The 25575-nt window shown below is 48.1% G+C and overlaps 2 protein-coding genes across 2 annotated transcripts; both read left to right on the top strand.

Moving 5' to 3' along the window:
* The first annotated feature begins 807 nt into the window (after positions 1-807).
* Positions 808-4127, top strand: LOC134050952 (lymphocyte antigen 6E-like). Its single transcript, XM_062504400.1, has 3 exons — positions 808-859; positions 2924-3043; positions 3970-4127. The coding sequence occupies exons 1-3, from the start codon at positions 808-810 to the stop codon at positions 4125-4127; spliced, it is 330 nt and encodes a 109-aa protein (XP_062360384.1).
* Positions 4128-18167: 14040 nt separating this feature from the next.
* On the top strand, positions 18168-21784 carry LOC134050926 (lymphocyte antigen 6E-like). Its single transcript, XM_062504363.1, has 3 exons — positions 18168-18219; positions 20717-20836; positions 21576-21784. The coding sequence occupies exons 1-3, from the start codon at positions 18168-18170 to the stop codon at positions 21782-21784; spliced, it is 381 nt and encodes a 126-aa protein (XP_062360347.1).
* Positions 21785-25575: the final 3791 nt, after the last annotated feature.

Below are 25575 nucleotides of genomic sequence, written 5' to 3'. Positions count from 1 at the left end.
GATAACTCTTTCCTTGGAAGCACAAGTGGAACAGGCAGTCGGACGGAAACCCCAGAAGGGATGAAGTTGTCAGCTTCAGCTCCACCCTTTCCATGCAGAGAAATCGTAAAGGCTGAGAACATTTTTGTCTCACTGCTATTGAGCAGGACTTTGAACTGGATGCTTCATAGAAAAGGGGACAAAGATATTTTTAACCCTTGCTGGAAGTGTTCAAAGCCAGGTTGGATGGGGCTTGGAGGCAGCCCCTGTCCCTGGTAGGGGGTTGGAATGAGACGGTTTTTAAGGTCCATTCCCACCCAAACCATTCGATGATTTTATGATTTAAGACTTTGTAGGTAACCAAGTTATGCTTGGTTTACCCTGACTGTAGATTTTGGGAGTTCTCTGGAAATGGAGGTGGTATAATCCACCCAGGCAATTCCATTAATTTATGCCGTTTGTTCCTATTTTCCTTGGAGAATAGGTAATAACCTGGCCACAGATGCGATGATCAGAACAAAACCCCCATGCAGACATCAGCAGCACTGTTGGCCTGACCAGAGACGAATTAAAGGATTAATCCCAATAAATGGTGTGAATTCCCAGAGTGCTTTCACTATTCCCTGGAATCGGCAGCCCAGGCTGAAGGCAATGCCGAGGTGAGAAAACAACCCACATGCATTCCTGGCCTCTCATCTAATCCATGATCCCTGCCCACTCTTTCCAAATCGTTGGCTTCCTCATCACTCCATCCAAAGGCAGGGAAGATTTATACCCTGTCCCCAGGTGAGGGTGTTTTTCCTGGGCTGCGGAGACGACTGGGAGAAGATGAAGTTCTCCCTCCTTGCGGTGCTGGCTTTGGTCCTATTTGCAGCTCAAGGTGAGGTTTGCTCCTAGATAAAGTCTGTGCGTTTTAAAAGTAGGAACGTCTCATATCCAGGGAAAGAAATCATGGAAGAGAGCTCCTCAGCACTTGAAATGGTGCAGGTGAAGGACACAGTGCTCGTTTTGGGGGGTTTTATTTAGAATCTCGGTCTGGGTGTGCAAAAAGTTTATTTTTTTGACTGGAAATTTTCCTGACTACAGGATTTTTATGGAAACAAGACAGAAAAAAAGAGGCAGGTCCCACTGGTCTGCCTTTGAAAGACTTTCCAGGGTGTTTTTCTGTCGGGGTGGTGCAAGGCTGTGGTTATTCCTAAATTTTGATGAAGACAGCACAATGCTCTGTGTTCCTGGTCCACAAGGGCCACACCTCCAACATCGGGCCCTGTGCAGCTGTTTCTACCCATCTCCAAGACCCCACAGCTTGTGACTTCAGAGATTTTGGGACAAAGTCAGGGAATTAGGGAGAATTTGGGATGTGGGCTGAACGGGTTAATGGTGGTGGGCATTTGCATTGTGTTATAGAAGGTGCATTTTATTTCACGGAGAGATGGTAAATTAAATCTGAGCCTTTTTAAAGGAATATGATCCTATTTCCTCTATAGACCAGAGACAATAAACCTTATCCTCATTTTGGAGAGCAGGAGAGGCTTTACCAGCTCTTGGAATTGTGCCACACGTCTGGTGCAGAAAAATAATTCCTCAGAATAGTTATTTCTGGCTCATTGTGGCCTAAGAATACCTTTCTGCTATTTAGCTTTGTTCACTCACCAGAACAGTGATCCTGACAGATTTCCAAGTGTTAACAAGGCCCCGGAGACAGGGAGGTTGTTCTCAGTGCCAAAATGAAGTTTGGCCTAATCCATGTTGGATTATCCAGGCAGTAAAAATTAAGCATTCACTGCATGTGTCTTAGGGCTAGATTCTCACAGCAAAGAGTAAAAAATCCTTCTCCTCATCTTCTTTGTCCTTTAAACCAGGTTCTGGATTTCTTTTCTGGGGGCATTGATAACTCATCCAAAGACAAAGACCTGGGAATCTGACTTTTCTAAGCTGTGGAGGTCCCAGTTAACCCTCTTCATCTGCCAGTGCTTTCTGCCTAATTAGGCTGCAGGTTAATAGTCCCCAGCAAGCATAAAAAGTGATTCCAGGTGCGTTGGGACATCCTTGGAAACTCTTTCAGGAGTCCCTGCCCTTCCCTGCTCCAAGCATCACCTCAAACTTGGTGCCCTTGGCCTATCAAATTGAAGCAGGGGAAATTTAGGTTGGATATATGGGAAAAATTCTTCCCTGTGGGGGTGGTGAGGCCCTGGCACAGGTTACCCAGAGAAGCTGTGGCTGCCCCATCCCTGGAAGTGTCCAGGGCCAGGCTGGATGTGGCACTGGAAGAGTGGATTGGGTCTTTCAGCTCCATGGCATTTATCAAACCTGCACCTTGTGTATTTGAGATTCCATGAAAAGTAGGGGATAATTTTTGCTGCTGGCATTGCACAGAATCCCAGAATCATTTAGGCTGGAAAAGGCCTCCAGGATCCTCAAGTCCAACCTCTGATCACCACCAGAGCTCTGAGTGCTATGTCCAGGCATTCCTTGGACACCTCCAGGGATGGGGACTCCATTCTACCTCCCTGGGCAACCCCTTCTGATGCCTGACCACCCTTTCCATGAAGAAATTCCTTCTGATGTCCAACCTGAACCTCCCCTGGTACAGTTTGAGGCTGTTTGCTATTATCCTGTCACTTGTTTCAGGGAGTTTTGGAAAGCCAGAAGGCTCCCTCTGGAGCCTCCTTTTCTCCAGGCTGAGCCAATTCCCAGCTCCCTCAGCCACTCCTGGTGCTCCAGACCCTTCTCCAGCTCTGTTCCCTTCTCTGGACACGCTCCAGCCCCACAATGTCTTTCTTGTCATGAGGGGACAAAACTGGACACAGGATTTGAGGTGTGGCCTCACCAGTGCCCAGCACAGAGGGACAATCCCTGCCCTGGTCCTGCTGGCCTCACTATTGCTGGCACAATCCAGGATGGTTCCATCTCCCTCTTCCCAGTTTTGTGTCTCTTCTTGCAGCAAATGCCCTGTACTGCTACACCTGCAACTGGGAACAAAGCAACTGGAGCTGCCTGAAGGCGGAGAAGTGCTCGGACAAGGATGAGTACTGTGTCACCAACGTGGCCTCCGTAGGAATTGGTAGGTGCTGGCTCTGGATCCCCTCGTGGGGACTTGGGAATGGGATTGGAAGTCTGGGCTGAATCTGTGATGGGGTGAGGGATTTTTGGGAAGCACAAGTGGGAGGTGGAACCCTTCCCTAACACAGCCTGGCAGTGCTGAAGGTTTGGAATTCTCCTCCCCATCACACACACTGAGATTTTCCTCTTCAGCTGTTGTTTTATTCCTGCATGGAAAATCAGGGGACATTGAGAGAAAAAGAAGGATCCTTCAGAGGGAGAATAAATACATTTGAACCTTGATTCCTTGTTCCCTGGGAGCAGAGCCTGAACCCAAATTGGTTGCACCCTCAGGGAGTTGTACAGAGCCAGAAGGTTCCCCCTGAGCCTCCTTTTCTCCAGGCTGAGCCCCTTTCCCAGCTCCCTCAGCTGCTCTTCGTGCTCCAGACCCTTCCTTAGCTCCATTCCCTTCTCTGGACATGGTCCAGCTCCTCAATTTCTTTGTTGCTGTGAGGGTCCAAAAACTGATCCCAAGATTTGAGGTGTGCCCTCACCAGTGACAGGAAAGGGGGAAAATCACTTCCCTGGTCCTTCTGGCCACACTATTTCTGATCCAAGCCAGATATAGAGGAAACAGAATTACTTCCCCCAAACGGAGAAGCCTGGAAATGTGATTTAAATCCAGGAATGAATGTTGCCACTGTACACCTGAAAAACTCTTGATATGAGGATCCATGCTGGGAAGTGCTGGATACCCAGCATGGATATGGAATTCCTTGAGTAGGAGGTCACCAACAATTCCTGGGCTGTGGTGGGACCAGGATGGGTCTCATGCTGATGTCTGTGTCTGTGGGAGGACAAAGGGACTCATCAACCCAACTGCATCCTGCACAAGGATGGCTCAACAAACCCCGTTGCTAATCCCACTCTCTCCCTTCTTTGGGCCAGGCTTTTTGTCCCTTTGGAAGAGGATCACCAAGAAGTGCTCCAGCACCTGCCCACACCACAACTTCCTCCTGGGCCTGGCCACCTACACCTCCTACTGCTGCCAAAGCTTCCTGTGCAACCTGAGTGCGTGCCCAGGGCCCCGGCTGGCTCGTCCATGAGGAGCTAGGGAGTCCCATTCCATGGCCTTCTCCAGCTGCCCAGTGGTGCTGGCAGAAAATGGATCCTGAAGGACTGAAGAGCTTGGCCAGATTCCCCCAGGAGGGTGTGGACACCAAATGAGGAATAGATAAAGTATTGTTATCATTGTCTTGTCCTGTGGTGTCTCCCAACCTTCTTTTCATTTTCTTCTCAACCCTGAGCTCTAGCATCCCCACCAGAGCTCTGAGCGCCACATCCAGGTTTTCCTTGGATGTCTCTGGGGCTGGGGACTCTATCACCACCCTGGGCAGCCCCTTCCAATGCCTGACCACCCTTTCTGTGAAGAAATTCTCCCTGATGTCCAACCTGAACCTTCCCTGGTACAACTTGAGGCTGTTTCCTCTCATCCTGTCCTTTGTTCCCTGGGAGCAGAGCCTGACCCACCCCTGGCTGCACCCTCTTTCCAGGGAGTTTTGGAGAGGCAGAAGGTTCCCCTGAGCACCCTTTTCTCTAGGTCCCAGCTCCCTCAGCTGCTCCTGGTGCTCCAGACCCTTCCCCAGCTCAGTTCCTGTCATCTGGACACTCTCCAGCCCCCTCAATGTCTGTCTTTTCATGCTCTGTCCTACAGCTTTGGGAGGGAGATGCTCCTTCTGCACTTCCAGAATGTCCAGAGAGGTTTCTCATGGAATTTTATCCTATTTTGGGTGAAGTTGGGGCCACAGAGTGGAATCATCTGGGCAAAAGTAACAACTCCTCTTATCTGCACATCTGTCCCCACCTATACTTCCAGCATCCCTGGGAATCCCTTCCTTCACCTTGCTTTGCTCTTGTTGGAGTCACGCGACCTCACCCAGGGCCAGCAGCTCCCTGGATTCACAATTCCTACTGCTTGGAATTGTGTCTTCCAGCAATCCATTAGTTCACTTTTTCCTCAGATATCATCCAAAGCAACAGCAGGGTAATCATGGAATATCCTGAGCTGGAAGGGATCCACAAAGATCATCAAAGTCCAACTCCTGGTCCTGCACAGGACAACCCCAACAATCCCACCCTGTGCCTGAGAGTTTTTCCCAAGCACTCCTGGAACTCTGTCAGGTTTGGTGCTCTGACCACTTCCCTGAGGAGTTCCAGAGTTCAAAGACCCTCTGGATGAAGAACCTTTTCCTAAAATCCAGCTTGACTTTCCCTGACACATCTCCATTTGTGTCCCAGGCACCAGAGGGAAGAAATTGGTGCCTCCTCACTTCCCCTCATGAAAAGCATTTCCAGCATTTGGGCTGAGCTGTTGAGGAAACTTGGAGAGGTTTATAGGGAAAACAGAGATTCCAGAGAGGCCAAATATTTGATAGAGATGTTTCCAGAGGATGCAGAGAAATGAGTGTAAAAAGGGGCTGGAAAACTAAACAATGACAAGACAACAGAGGTTTTTCATTGCCATATGTGTGCTCTGAGTGCCTCTCCCTTCTCCTAAACAACACTTTTTGAAGGAATTTTGCTCTGGAAAAATCATGGGAATGCTTTAACTGCAGTCAAAGCTCCCAAATCTGCAAAACATTCCTCAGCCAAGGGATGATGCTCTGTGTTGTGCTTCCAACCCAAGCCTGGTAAACAACAGGGACAAAAGGGGCTTTGAGCTGTGCTGAGCAGGGCTGCCTCAGGCTGGAGCCTGGGGCTGCTCAGGCTGCAGGATTTCTTCCCAAGTTCTGCAGAACAGGGAATTTTCAGCGGTGTGTCTCTTTTATTAATCAACTCCTGCTTTCCTTCTCCCCTCCTATCATGCGAAGGAACCTCTTCCTTTTATTTACAATCTCTTCCTAACCCTCTTCAGGAATTTTTATTTCCCACCCTAAAGCCCCCTCCCTTCCCCTCAGCCCAAAACTCTTAATTTACTCATCACACAATATTTCCTCATAAAAACAACAAACAACAACAAAAACAGAAAGGGATTTGTGTGGTTTTTTTCTGCTGCGTGCCAGAATTTTTCCACTCTGTGAAAGCACTGAGGAATCCCAGTTGGACAGACTCTAATAATTAATATTTTATTGGGTTGGATTTATTCTTCCTGCAGTCGTGGAGACAGAGGCTCTCCCAGCCTGCAGGAAAACACAGTCGGGAATTTTTTTTGCTGCTTTAAAGCAAAACTGTCTGGGTTTTTTGCTTGATTTGCTGTGCCTTTGCTGCAGAAAAACTTCCTTGTATCCATAGATAATAGAAAGGGAAAATAAATCATCCTGGGCATGGTTGAAGAGCAAAGGATTATTTTTTTATAATATAAAAAATAAAGAGAGGATGTTTAGATGGGATATTGGAAAGAAAATCTTTATTGGAAAGGGCGTGAAGCACTGGAATAGATTTTCTAGGGAAGCTGTGGCTGCCCCATCCTTGGAAGTGTCCAAGGCCAGGTTGGATGGGGGTTGGAGCAACCTGGGACCGTGGAAGGTGTCCCTGTCCATGGCAGGGGTTGGCACTTGATGATCTTGAAGGTCCCTTCCAACTCAACCCAACCCAACCCATTCCATGATCCTGTAATTACCAAAGCAGCTCAAGGATATGGAAATCCCTCCTCCTGCACTGCCAATCAACCCTGGTGGTAATTATTCCTCTCCAAGACATCTGAGATGTGCAGGAAGGAAAGGTGGGTGTGATCCCAACCCATAATTTTGACCAGGAATTAGGGCCAGTTGGGACCACGGAGAGATGGGAATCATTAATACACGGATGAGGCTGCCCAGAAAATTATCCTGAGATGTGTCGTGCAAGGCAACACCCACCCCTTGGATTGGGAAGGTGTTTGGAGGATCCTAAACAAAAAAAGGGTTGTTCAAAACTTTTCCTCCTTATTCCAGACTGCTCTGAGCTTCTCTGACCCCATCCAAAGACTTGGACAGAGTTGAGGGTGCTCCAGGGGCTGATCCTGGTGTTATTGCAGGAATCTGGGGAGGGAATACCCAACCTGTTCAACATGGTGACAGAGGGAAGGGGGAGATATTGTCCTCCAAGGCATGGAAAAAGCTCCTTGGAGGAAAAATTCCCTGAGCATGGCACTGGAAGAGGTAGCATGAAACAAACACAGAGCCCTTTTAGCAGCTGGAGCTGGCATGATCACGTGGAATTGAGATGGAACAACAACTCCAAAAGGAATAATAAATGCCTGGCTGTGGATAATAATCAGTTTAAACACCTCAGGGATGCGTTGGTTGGAGCTGTGACGTGGTTCCTTCAGGTCCAGGACAGTTGTCACCCTTCATCTCTGCTATCAGAGCCACCAACACCTAAATCCTATGGAGAAATTTATCTCTGTGCCAATCCATGTGTGTGGGTGAGGCTGAGGAGTGCTGGGAGGGAGTGGGGAACGGGATAGAGCCATCAAACCTTGAAAAAGAGGAATTCCCAAGGCAGGGATTCATGGAAGAGGGGACATCAGATGGGGACATGTGACCAGTGGCCACCCCACTGTCCCCCTGCCACCCCCACCGAGAGATGAGTGTTGGGCCAGGCAGGAAAACCCCAAACCTCCTCCCCGAGGCACAGCAACCCCAGAGCTGTTTCCTAACTCTTTGTAGGGTTCAGGGAACGGGTTTGATTGGTTTGAGGGGTGACCAGCATCACTGGGGTTCTGGAGTGACGGGCTGGATCACAAAAACAGGGAATATGGAGAGGGGAGAAGTGACCAGCTGCTCCCAGCAGGTACCAGGGATGGACAAATGCATCCCTGAGCTCGTGACACTTTCCTGCTGGGAGTTTGGGTGGAAAAGGTGCAGGAAATACAGCTTTGGGGGAAATTCCAGCTTTTCTGGGGAAACGGGGAGTTTTCCAAACAAAAAGGTGGAAGCTGAAATCTCTGGAGCTGTTTGGGGTCAAGATGGAGTGAAACAACCCTCCCCCCCAAAACAAACAAACAAACAAACAAACAAAAAAGGGTCCTTAAAATTTTTAATTCTCCTTTTTTTAAACATTTGGCATCATGAAACACACTGGATTTCCAGCATTCCAAACTGAAATAACTTTTGGGGATTCGTGTCCTGGCCTTATCTAAATGCTGGGTGCCTCAGCCTATGTCTGCCAGGACAGCACCTGAATGGCTCCATGGGGACCCCCAAATCATTCCAGAGGCCCTGGGCAAATGAATCCAAAGGATCAACTCTTTCCATGCCTAAATGAGTGGTTTTGAATCCCAGACTGAGTGAGGAAAACAAAAACAATTAAAAAAAGAAAAGGTGGCAAAACTATAAAAAGCCCACTCCCCTTCGAGGTGGAACTTGATGAAAGTTGGCACTTTTCCATAAAATTTCCATGTCTGGGGCACTAATAAATATTCTGAATTTCGGGAGGGGGAGACATAATAATTAAAAAAAAAAAAACCAAAACACTCTCTGAGGAAATTCTGGCTGCTTTCCAGCATGAAGAGCCAGACAAAGCCCACGAGAGGGAGCTGCTGGCTCTGTCCCGGGCCATGGAATGCCACCAGCCCATGGAGAGCCGCTGGTCCTGGAGCAATTTCCAGGGAACAAAAAGCGAGCAACCTTGTGAGGGATGAGCCGGCTGGGCTGGAAGCAGCCCAGGGATGGATCCATCCAGGCTGTGGGTCCATCCTGCTGATTCCAAGCGAGCCGACAGCAGGTCCTGGCCATTCTCCAGTGACTGCTCGCTCCCACGCCATCGGTAGTCTGGGATGTGCCTTGTTTTCAACTCCGGGATAATTCTGGAGCACCCTGTGCTAGAACAGGGGGCGTTTCCATCCGAATCCCAAAGCCCTGCAAAGTTTTAATCCAGAGCTTGGGCATCTTGGAAAGGGGTGTGACCCACTGTCCCACTCTTGGGGATCCCCAAGATTGTTGAGATGGGCCTGACAGCATGAAGGGAACTTTATTTTCTTCATGTCACCCATGGAGTTTTGGGAGTAGAGGGAATCAGATTGGATGGGGCTGCGCCTTTTTGCCCCATTCTGGGTGACTATTCCTGATTTTCCTATGCATTCCCTCTTTCCAGTGACTCCTAGTGCAGCTTCCTGCCACTTGAAATTCCACTGGCTCCCTCCAGGAATGGTTGCAGCCGAAACATCGGGCCAGCACTTTGACTAAGAATGGAAATTCCACTTCTCTGAGCTTTCACTCTGTCTTCAACCTGATTCCTTCAGCAATTCCAGGGAAGTGGAGCAGGGAAGAAGTTCTCCCAGTTTTTTTTGGGAGAGGGTGGTCCAGGTGGGACTTCAAACCAAGCTTTTCCACCAGGTCCCTGTGTCTGACCTCTGGAAGAGTCACTCGGTGTCTGACTCATGTGATAAAAATGGAGATAACTCCAGGTGACCTTAGGACTCTTTGGATCTCAGTCCCTTGGGAATGTTTCATCCAGGGATGACCTTAGAGCAGGATCAGGAGGGTCAGGTTCCCACCCACAGTGGGCAGCTCCATGCTGCTCCAACTGCTGGGAACACTCCTCCTTCCCACAACCTGTTGTGTCAAGGCTGGGGCTGCTCCCACGTCGCTCCCTCCTCCAGAAATGCTGTTCCTTGACTCACTGGAAAGCTTTTGTTGGGAGTTCTCTTAGGAACCAGGCCTGCAAACAGTGCAGAAAGACATCCCAGCCCTCCTCCCCTTCACAAAGGAGCTCAGTAGAGACAAAGAGGCGAAGATGAGGGTGTGGCCATTGCTCAGGGCCACTTGGCCACTGCCTGATTTGGTCACAGGGTGACAGGTCTCACATGGGTTGAGGTTGCCCAGCAGGTCTGGTGGGATCAAGGACCCCTTGTTCAACTTGGAGGGTCCTGATGGTATAAACAGAGGAGCTCTGAGACCAGGATTTGGTCCCTGGAGTGAGGCGGGTTCCAGGATGGGATGCAGAGCCCTGTGTCCTCATTAAACCTGGGAAAGCTCCATTGATCTGCTTCCCCCTCCAGCAGCTGCCCACTCCCCAGCACTGTCACAGGTCTGCCACAGCACACGGGACAGCAAGGAGGAGCTCAGGGATCAGCTCCACACTGGAAAATTGGGAAACTGGCTTGTCTGCTCATCAGCCAGCTCCCAGGTGGATTGTCAGCAGGGAGTAAGGGAGGTGGTGCTTTACTCCCTCCCTACAGCAGAAAAACCCCAGGGAATCCCAGAATGGTTTGAATTGGAAGGGACCTTAAAACTCATCCCTTTCTATTCCCTGCCATGGGCAGGGACACCTTCAACTATCCCAGGCTTCTCCAGACCCCATCCAACCTGGCCTTGAACACTTCAAGGGATGAGGAAGCCACAGCCTCTCTGGGAATTCCATTCCAGGGCCTCACCACCTTCATAGTGAGAAATTTCTTCACAATATCTGATCCAAATCTCTCCTCTTTTAGTAAAAAAAATGTTAATCTTATTCTTATGATTATAATTCAAAGCTTTTCCTGGACACACGGTCCTTGCTGCAGGGTTGGATTATCTGCAGACAGATGCTCTTCCTGAGGTTTGCTACCTGCTCGGGGGCTGACGGGTTCAGAGGAAGCAAAGCCTGGTGGTTTTCCACATTTAAACACATTTCACTCCCCAAAATACTCCCAGGTGGTGGCAGAAACACAGAGCTTCCCCTGGATGCAGTCCTGCTTCCAAGGAGACCAGCAGGAGTGGTGTTCCACATCTCCCAGGCATTCCTGAAATGGTTTTTCCTCTTCTCTGCAGCAGGAGGCAGCTGGGTTGGAGACTGTCCCATCAGTGTCCCCACAGATCGTGTCACCTTCCACCCCAAATACTCCACCCTAAATTTGGCAGGAATGGGAATAATCAAACGTGAAAGATCCCGAGGTTAAATCCTACAGGGAGAGGCTCTATCCAGGCAGGTAAACAGCACAGGGCAGGGGATGTCCCCCAGCTGCAAGGACACGTGGCATGGCATGCTTGTGGCACCCTTCCCATCCCCAAAACGTCCAACTTTGTCTCCTGGGCGTGGACTGGGAGGAGTTTCTTGGCATGGGAATGTTGATGGTGGGAAAATGCCAAGTATTTGACTGATTTACTGGTGTGGAAGTTGATTCTTCATTATCAGAGTACTTTGTGAACTGTTCAGGATCCCCAAGTGGCTGAGAAACCCAAAGGAAGCAATTTCTGAGGATTCCTGAGGATTGCCTGGATGGTGTGGGGCAGCCTCCTCTTCTCTGGCCACTCTTTCCTAGGGGAATGAGATGGATCAGATGGGGTGGGCAGGAGCCATCCCACCATCAGGACCATGTGGCAGTGAGGACAGAGGGGATGTCATGGCTGGAGTTTAGCTCTGGAAGTGCCACCAGAGGCACTGCTTGGTGCTGTGGAGGAGATTCCCAGGATGCCACTGTGAAAGCCATTCCCAGGGAAAAAGGGCAGAGCTTTTGGCCTCCAGGTGCTAAGCCAATTCCAAATTCGTTTCTATTGGCACTTCCTTCATCCCATCTCCCTTTCAGCTTGAAGGCAAGTGGATTTTCTTCCATGTGGGGAGAGCAAAACTGGGGCCTGATGCCAAGAAATGGCATTCCAGAATGTTGTTCCAGAAATGGAAGGATGTTTCTGGAAATTTTCATGGACCTTTGTTTCCACTGGAGATCATCTTTCATTCCTCCTCCCCTGCTCCTTGAGTAGTAATTGGGCTGCAAAGCAAAGCTGGAGGGAGGCTGAGGAACCAAAACCATCACTCTCCATGGCTCTGACTTTGGGAATGCCGCTCCTGGCTCAAACTCGACTTGAAGGCTCTGGAATTCTTTGCTGAAACATTTTAAAGTCCCCTCAAGACCTGGTTGTTCTTTTCCCGACAGTTTAATAATTTGGGAATGAGTCAAAGCCTGGGACACGATCAAGATGGAGTGAGTTGTTCCTACCGTGCCCTTTCCTTGGCAAGCAGGTGGTGCCTGCACAACCAGGGTGGATTTTCAATCCTTCTGTTGCTCCCTGGATCATGTGGGTGGATTTTGATTCCCATGCCCCTCCCAGGCTGCCATCCATGAGGTTTCCAAGCCCTTGTTTGTCAGCTGGGCTCAGAGGGGATGCTGTGCCAGTGCATGGATTTAGTTCTGGTTCTTGAGCTGCCCTCACCAAACCCCAGGGATGGTGGGAAGAAGCCAAACCCCAGCTGAAATGTGCAGGAATGCACCTAAGCCACACTAATTCCTTTCCCTCCTTCTGTCCCACCCTGACAAAACCATTGCCCGGCTCCCAAAAAAAAATAATAATTAAAAAAAAAAACAAAACCCAAACAACAACACAACCTTGAACTTTCAGCCAACCCTCCTGGCAAAATGCCCATCAGCTCTTCTTCTTCAGTGAAGAACAAAACTGAGTTCTCAGATAGAACTGTTTGTTTCTGTGCCATGGTGGCCACACCCATGGGGTTGGGATGGTTTCAGACAGGATTTTTCTTGGCTCCCACCAGTGTGGGCTCTCCCTGAGGACAGCCTTGCTGTCCCTGGCCATGGCTGAGGAGGTTTCAGCAGGGTCATTACATGAGGTGTGACAAGTTTCTGGACGTAATAAGGACCAGCCCAAGCTCTCGTTCTCACCACCCAGCCAGGATTTTGATGCCGTGCCCGGCTGTGGCAGCAGGAGCAGGGCAGGAGAGAAACCGGAGCATCCGGATCTTCCTACACGTGGGCTGAATTTTTTCCACTCTTGTTGAGTTTTTCTGCTCTCAGTTGGGATCTTCTTGTGAAAAAACCGACTTGGAGAAGTTAAAATAAATTAAGAATATGATAGGGTGAGGGGGAATGGATTAAAACCAGAAAAGGGTGGATTTAGATGGGATATTGGGAAAGAATTCTTCCCTGGGAGGGTGGTGAAGCCCTGGCCCAGGTTTCCCAGAGAAGTTGTGTCTGCTCCACCTCTGGAAGTGTCCAAGGCCAGACTGGATGGGGCTTGGAGGAGCCTGGGATAGTGGAAGTCATCCCTGCCCATGGCAGGGAGCTGGAATTCAATGATCTTTAAGTTTCCTTCCAATCCAAACAATTCTGTGATCCCATGAAAAACAGACAGATTTTCTGTGGAGCTCATCCCACATTTTCCACAGATAAAATTAAAATTATTTATCTCATTTGATTCCCAAGTTTCACCCAGCCTTGGAAATTCCAGTGCTTGGCTCCAGTGCAGAGGATCACTTCCATGCCTGGAGCACCCGTTATGGAAGAGATGAGTCAAGAACCCAAAGCACATTAAATGGGCAGACATGGGAAATGTTGATTCTTGTGGAAGATGACCTAAAATGCTGCAGACTGAAGCTGCAGACACCTGGGGATGCCCTCAAAATGCCACCTCAAAACAGCCGTTTCACACTGGCCTGGCAGGTTTCAGTGACAGCTCCCTACACCACTGGATCTTAAAGTTCAATTTAAAAACACTCAAAAAATAAACACAGAATCCCCACAGTGCTCACAGAGGTGTTGTGAAGACAAATATGGCATCTGCCTCCTACTTGTCTTCCTCAAACCTTGGCCAAAATATTCTGTGGCAAAGCTTTTGGTTGTCTTTTTGTCAATATTTGTCCTGGCATGGTAGAGATTCCTATCACAGGCCAAGATTTACAAAGAGGACTCAGAACTTGTCAGGGCCTGTGGGATCATGTGGTGCAGGGGATGATCCCATTTTAGCTCCTGCATGTTGACTCCTCGTGTTATGAAACAGGATCAGGAGGGTTGGACTTGGAGAGCGGGAAATTCCCACTTTCAGTGACAAAACAATAGCAGATGTGGGATTTGTCAGGGGTTATTTCTTCCCAAATGTGGTTGCAGCCTGTGGTCCCCTCCTTGAGGGGGACTGGGATTAATTATTTCTGGGAAATTCCAAGAGAATGCTGGATTTTTTTCCCCTCTCTTTTCTTCTTTCCTTCCTATTCCCTACCACCCTCTTCATTGCCCTTTTCCCCTCAGGTCTCCAACATTTCCATTCCTGGCTCTGGAGATGCCACTACCAAACAACAAACCTTGTCCCTGGCTCCAAGGAGGATGATTCACATCCATAACTCCCTTTCCTCCAAAAAATTGGGTGGTTACATCCAAGTGGCTTCCAAGGAGAAGCCCCATGCCAGGGCACTGTCCAGGTTGGGGTGTGCCCAAGCCATGTGGGTGGCCTGATGGCTTGCGTGGCATTGGGGCTGGGCTGGTGCCCTGTTTGATGACAGAATCTAGATCTGGCCTTTCCATCAGGGATTTTGCTGGGTGTGTGAATCATGGAGGTTGACTCCAAGCTGTTTGATGTTGCTCCAAGCTTATGGGGCTGATATATCCCTTAGGATCTTGGAAGCAGAGGGAATGTGACAAAATAGCTTTGGTTCCCTGTTGGCTGCAGACCCAAAGGACTCAGGTTCCATCAACAAGAAGGCTCCTGGTGAACATCACAGCTGCTGAGTTGGACGGCACATAACCATGGAGTGGTTTGGTTTGGAAGGGATCTTAAAAATAATCTCATTCCAGCCCCAGCTGTGGGCAGGGGTGTCTCTCATTACCTCATGGTGCTCCAGGCTCCCTCCAACCTTTCCTTGAAGCCAGCCTTGATCACCTGGTAGTTCATCCACACATGGTAGATTTGGGCTACTCCTGTCCTTCCCAGCCTTTGTCATCTGCCATGGGAATGACCTGAGGAGCTGTGTCCTGTTGTTTGGAGCCTGCCAGAAAAGCTGTGCCAGGTGCATTTTGGGAAAGGGAGGAACAGAGCAGGCTGCCTGCTAAGTGGAAGAGGCAAAATGTCACACTCAGATTTCTTTTTTTCCCCATGTGTTTCTGAATCCCACAACCTCCCACTTCTGCTTCTTCACCAAACCCTGTTGCCATTGCAGGTCCAGATGATGCAACCCAGCCTTCCCTGACCCTCCAAGGAAGGAGAGCACACAACCAGTTCAGCCTGGTGTTGTCTGGAGTCAGGCTGGACCTCTTGCACCATCTACATGACTCAGGGACATGGGGAGCACCATCCATGTTCTCCACCTCCCCACCTTATCCTCCCTTATGACCTCTCTTTTCCTTCTTGAGGCTGCACTTCACAAACCTGAGCTGAAACAGAGCTTCCTCCCTGCACCACTGAGGGGAGCTGAGATTGGAGCCACTCTCCAGACAGAAAAAAAGGAGAGAAAGTGGCAAACGTTGACATTTAAACATCCCTGGATCTGGCTCCATCCCATCCCTCCATCCCGGGTTGAAACCACGCTTTGTCTGACTCCAGTTACACAAAAAGGCCTGGCCTTGCACAAGGCATTCCCAAAGTCTGGCACAAACACCCTCTGTGGCTGCCAAGCCTCAAGTGGGTAAAGGTTTCTTTTTCCTAAAACTTCCAGGCCCTCTTAACTATTTAATTCCTTTTGTGACACCCACGGGGTGGCACCCAGCAGGTGACACCCACCTGGCCCAGTTTCTGCTGCAAGGCTCACCCTGCTGCCCTTCCCTCACCCTGCGTTTTTCATGTCCCTGGGAAATGTTTTTAACACCTCCCCGCTGTGTTCTCTTGGCACCATCTGCACTCCGACTCCCACAGTTGTCTTTGCCCTGGATTTTCTTCCAGCTCTCTTCACCCCTTGCTTGGAAAAACTGGATTCTGCTTCCAAAGGCACCGTTCCCTCCAGAGCCATGGAGATGGTTGGAGCCCAGAGCCCTTGCAGTGGCCCTGGGTGTGACTGCAATGCCAACAGGGCCTGAGAATAGAAGGGATCTGGGACCTGGCCAGAACTTGGGATGTCTCCCAAAGCCTTGGCAGCCTCCTCCAGGGACACAGGGATGGAGGTCAGGTGATGCCCTGCATGCTTTCCCCATCCAGGTCGCACAGTGGTTGCTTAAACTGGGATTTGGGGCATTCTGCAGCTTCCCAGCCCCTCGAAGGGCTGTTTGTTTTTATCACCTGAACAGGGTCTGCACATAAGAAAACGTGTATTTTCCACATAGGAGGGTCCTCCCTCTCATCCCATCTTATTCCTTTCCCTCACTCTGCCTGTCCTTAATAATTTCCCCCCAAGCTTTTTGTGTTTGCCTTGAATTATTTTGCTTTGCACCAATATTTCTCTCCTCCCTCCTTCTCTCTTTCCACTTCTGTCTGAAATATTAATCTTGTTTATTATTATTATTATTATTATTAACCTCCCCTCTCTCTAATCTATTTAAAAGCTTTCTCACATTCCCACTTCCCACAGCCCATTTCTCACTTGACTTTTTTTCTATGCAGCTGCACTTTGCTTTAACAGCCTCATTTATTTACTGCTCATTTATTTGTTTTAACTCTAAAGCTTTTCTTCTTTCTTGTTGTGGGCTGTGTTCAAGCTTTGTTCCCTCTTCCCGCTGAGGAGCTGCATTTTTCTGCTCGATTGGCTCCAAGAGGAGCTGGATTTGGGGCGATAATTCATTTTCATTTTGGGATTTTTGATGGGATGGAAGAGAAGGAAGTCTCATTTTCCATTTTTTCCAGCTGCCTGAGACGACCCTGGTGTTATACTTTAAACAAACAGATGGATTAATACCTGCTTTTTTCCCTCCCTGCTCCAGCAGATCCTCTTTCCTGCCTGATGTTTTTCATGCCTGTATTTATAAGGAATCTTGCTCAGAGAGAATTTTTTTTCCCCCAGATAATTTCTGAAATATTGTTGCTGCATTTTCTATCATGTGGGTCTTTCTCATCGTCCCTAAAGGATGAAATAGTTCAAGATTCTTGCTCAAGGTCAGACCAGAGACTGGAATGGAAAACTTGGAAAACTGGAGGCTCATCCCCTCCACCCTCTGGACACTGAGAGAGAATCACTGAGGGTTGAAGCAGCTGAAAGAAAAAAAAAAAAAGCAGGAATTGGGCAGAGGAAAAATGATTGGAAGCAAAAAACTTATAACAGAAGTTGGGAATGGGTCCAGCTTCCCAGCATTTTGCAGGCAAGTGGGCAGAGAAAGAAAATAAGAGGAAAGTAATCAGGGTCCCAAGACTTCCAGAGTTCCAGAAGAACTTGGAAAAAGCCCTCAGTGGGATTTTTTGGGTTGTCCTGAGCAGGGCAGGAGGTGGCCTCACTGATCCTTTTAGGTCCCTCCCAACTCAAGGTATCCTGTGATTCTGTGATTAATTTGGGGAAAACAAAGAGTACCTGGATGTTCTTTCTTCAGATTCCACAGCATTAGTGACCTTACAAACCTTGACCCTGAGCTCCCCTTGGTAATTTCTCTCTCCAAAGGGTCCTGCCAAGACTTTTGGACCAGGATTTATTTTATTTCTCAGTCATTTTCACTCCCATTTGTAGATTTTGAATTCCTGCAGGTGTCTCAGTGCACTTTGTGCCTCCCCTGCGCCCTGAGTCATTTGGCTCTTCTGCACCCTGAGTCAAGGGGGGTTGTGGGAGCAGAAGGGAGCCCAGAAAGACTGGAAAGGTCATGGGGGACTGGAAAAACCTGACAGAGTCCAGAGTTGGTCTCCAGGGAGCAACAAACATCGTCACCTGGAAACCCTTGATGGTTCTGGAGGACAGAAGAACAAAACAAGAGCATCAAACCCCATCCCTGCCTGGACTATTGGAGCCTCTGAGTGAAATCTCCAGGCAGAAATAGTGGGATCAGGGGTGGAACAAGAGGATCTTTAAGGTCCCTTTCAGCCCAAACATTTCTATGATTCCATGATTGAAAGAATGCTGCTGCTTCCTGCTTAAAGCATTTTGTAAAGGTAATTCTCAGTGGCTCTGGACAGTCCAGAAAAATCTTTCCTTGCCTCCTCTCTCACTCTGGGAGATATTAAGCTCCCATTCCATGACAGAGAGAAAGGATGGAGGGTGCCAGCAAGCAAGGAGTCACCCCAGCCAGGCCCAGCTGCCTCTGACTTCCTCCAGGTTTTGTGGCTCAGCCCAAAAGGGGACTCCCATGTTAAATTACTCCCCAAATTAGCAATGCAGACAGGAGTAGGCCTCGGAAAAAAAAATTGGATGAGAAGGAGAGGTAAGAAAACATCGCTATCTGCAGCCTTATAATAGGTTCCTACGCACAAACACACCCAGCACTGATCACACCTTGGGTGCTGGCTCTGCCCAAACCTCAAATTATTGCAATCAAAGGAAGTCAGAGACGAGGTATAAAACCTTCCTGGGGTGCATCATCCCACACTGCTCCAACTCTGAGGGCACGAGGACCAACCATGAAGGCTTTTCTGGTGGCCCTGCTGGCTGCAGTCCTGTGTGCCCAGCAAGGTAAGGAGCTCGGCAGTCTGGGAGAACCAGAGGAGAGGATGGCGAGGAAAAACAAGGAGATAAATGAGGGACAGGAGGGTTTGGTAGTTTTTGTTGCAGCTGCTGAGGTCTTGGTGTGGTATTTCTGGCATCAGCCATGGCGAGAAATATTTTGTTTGGTTGAGTCCTCACTCCTGGGTGGGTTCTCTGTAACCCAGAGGAGATGAATTGTGGTTTCTCACACCCTCAGATACCCAGCTCCAACCACTCACAGCTGAAGACACGACCTGAAAAATGCTGACAGGAATCAAGCAGGGCTCAGAGTTTTTTACCTTTGGTTTCATTTTTGTTCCTGAATGAAACTCGAGGAGCTGTTGTGGATGAAAGCGTGGCTGGTCCTGGCACCACATCTCCTGCCAGCATTTCACTTTATTCCCCACAATTCCAATTAAGTAACGAGGCTGCTGGCAGATATTTGAAATCCTCAGAGCTCTTTGCTCCTAAATTGGAAGAGCTGTTAAGTGCCTGGGAGTGTGTTTGGAATAGGATGTACCATGCTCTGCTCTTGTCCTCTTTAAAAGGAGGTGCAGCCATACCTGGATAATTGTGGGGGGATATCCAGTTGGGAAATCTTGGCTCTGGGCATGGGTTTGCCAGCCTGAGGAGCACAATTTGCACAGTGTAAGGTTGTTTCTGCCTGCATTTGCAAAACTCCAGCTAATGGAGGGTGGAGGGCAGACACAGGAAAGGCTTTATAGCAGCTCTAATGGCTCGAGCTGTTATTGTTTCCTGGCTGGAAGGGATTTTCCTGGGATCATTTAGGGAACATCAGTGCTTTCAGTTGCTCTCAGGCACGCGCTGAGGACTTGGCTCCATCTGCAGCAGGAAGTGGTTTGGGAAATGTGGCAGTAAAGCAGATGAGGGAGAGCTCCAGGGTCTGTAAAATGCAATAATCCTCGCTGTGTATGGGCTGGGTTTTGCCTGCAAAGGGTCAGGAGCCCCCAGATCAGTCTGGGGAACCTCCAGAGGAGAGGTGGGAGGCTGAAAATTCCCAAGAGATGGAGAAAGAGTGAGAGATGTAAAGGAGAACTTGAATCCAGTTTGCAACAAGGCTGATTTTACCTCCTGCTACAGAGAACCCTTGAGCTTGCAACACCTGGCACTGCAAAAGAGCAGAGAATCAGCAAACGATAAAATGGTTTGGATTGGAAAGGACCTTAAAGATTGTCCTGTTCCAGCCCCTGCCATGGGCAGGGACACCTTCCACTGTCCCAGGTTGTTCCAAACCCTGTCCAACTTTCCTTGAAGCATCTGGGAATGTTTCAGAACAAGCCAGTCCTATGCTGAGACACTCAGAGCTCCCCAGATCACAGATGGGAGGCCTTTTTTTTTTTTTCCTCCTCATTCGGACAGTGAGAGACTAAAAGGGGTTTTAGTTCTCTTTTAAAACTGATTCTGGAATTGTTTAACCATGTTTCATGGGCAGAGTCAACCTCAGACGAGAGCTTTAATCAAGAACAAATTTTGAAGGGTCACTTGCTAAAAAAAAGTTGGATTGGAAGTGAATAAAAAGAGCCTTCCTGGGCTGAGAAAGTCAGGAAAAACAGAACCAGGGAAATCTCAGCCTCACAGAGACTCCTCACTGGTTTATAATTTTTGTTCACATTCAACCAAGAACTCTTCAAAGCCACTGACAATGGAGCAGGATTTCCTGAGAGCAGCCCAGCTACCTTGGTCACCCCTGCCCCAAAATGGGGAACATTTCTTGGAATTTTGGGTAGGAGGGAAACAATTTCCACCTTTTGTGTGAGTTGTGCATCCACCTCTGGGGAACGAGAAGGCACATCTGTGTTCTAATGGCCAGCCTGGAAGTTCGACTCAATTTACTTCAGTTGTATCCAATAATATCCCACTTTTTTCTGTCTCAGGGAATAGACCTGGCTCGGCACAGAGGAAAAAATATAATGGAGAACACCTTGTTCTAGGTGCTGATAGGAAAAATCCATCCATTGTCTAGGGCAGCCTCTCCCAGGGAACTCCCTTTACTGTGGTGCCTCAGTAATTTGGCTCCCAGGGGCGTCATTAGGCAATAATTAATTCATGTCTGGGCAGGGTTTTGCAGATGTAGGGTGAAATTATTTAAAACTGACCTCTAGAATTGAGCTGGTTCCTCCTCTCTTTGCCAGGACTTTGCTTTTTGGAGGTTGGTTTTCAGTAAGGCCAACGTGGATCCTGGGGAGAAGAAAAAATCACCTGAAAGCGCTGCTCAGGCTGAAAAATGTTATTTTAACCTCTTAAAATCTCTAGTCCAGGAAGAAAACTTGTTTGCTCTCTACATTTGTTTTCTATTTGTTTTTTTTTAATTCATTAATCAAACCAGAACTTGTTTCACTCGCTGGGAAAAGTTGTTCACACCAGACTTCTCCCCTTGTATTTTCCAAGGCTTTTGGCACTTTTATTTTTCCCCAGGAGGGAATTGCTGGGAATGACTAATCTGTGTTGTGGGTGTTTTTTCCAGCTTCCTCCCTGTTCTGCTACACCTGTGACAATGAACATTCCAACTGGAACTGCCTGAAAACCTACAAGTGTGAGGACCATGAGAAATTCTGCACGACCACATACAGCACTGCTGGAATTGGTGAGTCCCAGAAACTGGGAATTTTTTCCTCTACAGACATTGCTGGGCAACTTCTTTTAGGGAATTGATGGAAATTGATGGTTTTGTTGGAAAGAAGTGATGATTTTGAGGTTTGTCTCAGTGTGATGAGTGTGAATCCTTTAGTGGTGCTTTGAGTTAGAAGGGACCTTCAGGATCTTCTCATTCCAGGGACACCTCCCACTAGACCAGGCTGCTCCAACCTGGCCTTTGACACTTCCAGGGATGGGGCAGCCACAGATTCTCTGGAAAACCTGTGCCAGGGCCTCACCACTTTGTGGAAGGGCTGGCTGGAACACCCAAATTTCAGGACCAGCCTCTATTGTTTGATCTGAGATGTTTTAGGATGGAGAATAGAAAAGGGCAGGGTGCCAATAACAAGGTTTTAAAAGCTGGGAATGCACTGGAATTGCTGTCCTACAGGAACCACAGAATAATTTAGATTGGGAAAGACCTCCAAGATCTTGAGGACAACCTTTGAATGGCCATCACCTGGGCAACCAGATCAGAGACTGAGGCCGGTGTGGGCTTCAATCAAGGACTTCCCAGTGTCCCACATTTGATCCAGGACTTGTGGATTCACACCCAGCCCTGTCAAACCCCCTGAGAGCTTTTATTGCTGTGTGGAAAATTCAGGAAATTGCAAATCTCCCTCCTCTGGTCAGTTCTTCCAGAAGAATCCTAAATCCCAGCTCTCCTTTCTTACCCCTTCTCCACCCAGGCAAGGACATAGGATACCGCATCACCAAGAAATGTTCCGTGGACTGTCCCGAGACCAACGTGAACTTTGGGGTGGCCGCTTACTCCACCAAGTGCTGCAGCACCTCCCTGTGCAACTTCAGCGGGGCCAACAGCATCCGGATCAACTACGCCATGATCCTGCTGGGAATCGTGGGAAGCCTGATCTGTGTGCTCAGGGTGGGACTGTGATCAGGGGTGTGAAGAAGATGTGACCACAAGGTATTCCCCAAGTGAGAAACCTCAGCTGAGTGTTTCCAACCCTGTTTTATTCCGAGACGCTGCTTCAGATCCCAACACAACACGGCAGTGTAGCTCCTATTTCACCCCCTCTCCTCCCCCCCCCCCCCCCCCCCCCGTTGTTTTATACTAATTTTTTTCCCCTGGAAAAGCTCTTTTGATAGCACGTGTGTGATAATTATCTGAAAAAAAAAAATAAAGATTTGTGTTATTCTAGAGTGCGTTTGTTGTATCCACACCAGGGCCAGCCTGAGAAATCAGCTCTGCTTCACATTGAATTACTCTTTTTAGCACTTGGGAGTCTTCTCCAGGTTGCCTTTCCTAACTTTCTTCCATCCAGGAGCTCCAGACCCTCCACAGAGCCAGATGGTCTCCCAGATCCCTGTGAGATAAGGAATGGTGTAAGTCTGGAAAGGTCAGAGATGTTTGTGTTGTTCCCATTGCAAACAAGGGTGGGAATTGTTTTGTAGATGCTGAGACAGGACCAGGAATTTGGTTCTGCAGGAATTTGCACTGGGATCTCTGCAAGGTGGGTTATTCCAGCTTTTAAAACAGGTAAAGGTCCCACCCCAAGATGCTGGAGATGCCCAAGGTAAGGAAAATGCTGCTGGAATAGGTCCTCATGGAAAGGAGACCCTCGTGCCTGTTTGGAGATGCTGTTGAGTGATCGCTCCTGATTTTTCTGTGGGAAATGGGCACAAAGAGCCTGGGAGAGGTGATGGTGTCTGAGCTGACTGGGGAGGTCTCTGCTCCATCCAGTTCCAGGGTTTCAGCTGCATTTCCAAGCCTGGGGATGGTGAGGATGGGATGGAGTTCTCCTTCAGCTCTTGGAAGAGCAGAGCTACAGCTAAAATAGGCAAATAAAATAATCTTGGAGCTGGGGAGTGTGGAAAAGTGCAGCACTGAATTTTGGGAGGGTCTTTATAGCAGCTCCTGGTTAAAAAGGCCCCTGGCACTGTTTTATTTGAGGGGAATCTTGTGCTGGATTTGAGGGGAATCTTGTGATGGGTTTGGAGGGAATCCTGTGCTGGATTTGAGGGGAATCTTGTGCTGGATTTCAGAAGAATCCTGCGCTGGATTTGAAGGCAATTTTGTGCTGGATTTGAGAGGAATCCTGTGCTGGATTTGAGGGGAATCCTGTGATGGGTTTGAAGGCAATTTTGTGCTGGATTTGAGAGGAATCCTGTGCTGGATTTGAGGGGAATCCTGTGATGGGTTTGAAGGCAATTTTGTGCTGGATTTGAAAGGAATCCTGTGCTGGATTTGAGGGGAATCCCACTCCACCAGCACTACAAATTCCATGTGTTTCCATGCAACGGGGAGAAACCGCAGTGCTGGGTGAAAGTTGTAAAGATGGGATTAGGTTTAATCATCCTATAAAGATTTAATTTCTGGTCTGGAATTTATTTCAATGGGATAACCAAAGTGGAAGTGTTGTAGAATTTCTGAGGGGAATATTTCTCCAGAAATTTGGAGCTTTGCACATTTTTAAAATCACTTTTCCCATCCTTTTATGTTAATCAGAATCGTTTCTGAGACACTTCCCAAAGCTTTCGGCCAACTTGATGTTCCACATTTAGTAACAACATCTCAATTTCACAGCTACTTTTGCATCTCAGCACTTGTTTGATGAAAATTGTGGTTTTTTTCCCCCAAAAGAAACAATTGTTTGCCCTTCTCATGTGATGATTTCAACCAGGTTTAGAACAAGATCAGTAAAACATTCTCCTCCTTTCCTTCTCCACTCCACTGTGTCTCCACTTCCAGCTCCAGTTAAATCACCTGTTACTCTTTACAAAATCGTCACAAATTCCAAATTCTTGTAAACTGGGGTTTTACCTTTTCCTTTGCCTCGGCTCTTCTTGTGCCTTCTGTGTCCTTCCTGCCCTCATGGGCTCCTTTCATTCTGTCACCTGGCCCTGGCAGGGACAAAATACCAGAGGGCCATATGGACCAGCTGGAAGATTTCAGGAGCATCTCATGAAAAATCTGTCAGGAATCCTGCAATAAAACCTTTAAGAAATCCATTCTGCCCTTCTCCAAATCTCAGTGCAGGAGACAGGAGATATTTTAGGGTTTGGCATGGATGAGATTTTGAGGGAAGGGGAACAAAAAAAAAACAACCAGTGCCTGAGCTGCTATTTCTGAACCTGTCAGGGGATGCTGTTGGAGATAAATCCCAATGTGGGCTGGCTCTGGAATAGAACAGCATCTCCTTGGGATTGGAGCCTTCTGGGTAGGCCCCAATAAACATGGATTTACCACTAAAAACTCATTAAATATATTCTGGCTTGGGGAAAATAAAATATTTCACAATATTTTGCGCTGCCATGGAGGGAGCTTTGTTTTCCTGCTGCCTTGAGGAGGCTGATGGAGCCAAAACTCGCCCCTCCTTGAAGCTTTTCTGGGTAATTGCCACCACTGCTCCAACTGAGTTTTGTGCTCTGCCTGTTGGGAAAGCCAAAATTTCCTCACCTTACTCATGCAGGGCTCCAGAGGGACAATGTTTATAAGTCCAATTTGGAGGTGTTGGAAAAACTGACATCACCTCGGGAAGCTGGCGTGTTTTCCCGGTGAGAGGATGGCTGGAGGTGGGTCAGGTCGGAAACCCGAAATATTCCATGGGAGATGGGAATCTGAGAGAGCTGGAGAGGAGGCAAAAGGGGATGAAGCAGATGGAGAGCAGCAAGGGGCAGAGGCGCTGGCAGAGGCTTTGGGGCAGTTCCTGCAGCTCCGAGAATCACATGAGAGAATCCTGCTGGATCTTTCCTGGGATTCTGTCTCTCTGCTCCTGCGACTTGATGGCATAAAGGCAACAGTGGGAAGGAAAAAAAAACAACAACCCCCAGGGAGACGGGAAAGGTTCTGATTATATTCAGGGAGATTTTATGAAACATGATTTAAAGGGGGAAAAAAAAAAGGAGGAAAAAAGAGCGCAATCTGGGAATTCAATGGAATAATCCTGTTTGGCATTTCACAAATTTTATTTTTCTGAAGACTTAATGAGTTGAGATCATTGATCATCCAACTCCTCCTTCTCTATGCTTTAATTGGTTTGTGTTTTTCTCCCTGCCTTTTTCTTTTTTTTTCTTTTTCTTTTTTTTTTTTTTTGTGAATTTGTGAAAATATTTCCAGCTTGTTCCATACCATGGGAGCAGGTGTTATTTCTATTTTTTAACTTAAATGGCCATTTTTCTTTGCTCTGTGGAATTTATTTTCTAATAAGATAACATTTTCTCCTCATAAAAAATAACAGAAATATATCTGATTTTGAACTTTAAAAGGAGACAGAAAATGATGCCTGGTCCCCTATGAAAAGCAATGGAAGGATTCTGCTCTTCTGATCTCACTGTCTTGACAATCCTGGGAGACATTTGGGAGAAGTTTCCATCCTAAATTCAATTTTAAATTTAAATCCCCTCCATTTCCATATGTGCGAGGACACTATCTTGGAGGACGCAGCCTGCTCTGAGACCTGGAAAGGAAAACCTTATTGTTTTGGAGGGAAAATTGTTTTGTATTTATGTTTTGCTTCCTCCCCACTTTTCCAGAATTAGAAACAGTTGCAGAGTTCACGTCAGCTGGAGCAGCTGCGTTGTGAAACAACCAGGAAAAGGAGAAGCTGTGGGGAAAAACACACCCCTCTCCAGATTTCCAACAAAACGCCCTTCTCCATACAAGCCTGGACACGCTGCTCCCTATTATCCATCACCTGACACAGCAGCCTCTGGTTATTATCTCCG

The sequence above is a fragment of the Cinclus cinclus genome, chromosome 1, assembly GCF_963662255.1.
Source record: "Cinclus cinclus chromosome 1, bCinCin1.1, whole genome shotgun sequence".
Classification (NCBI taxonomy): Eukaryota; Metazoa; Chordata; class Aves; order Passeriformes; family Cinclidae; genus Cinclus; species Cinclus cinclus.
Note: the sequence above shows the minus strand (reverse complement) of the source record. Positions and strands in the feature narration are given on the sequence as shown.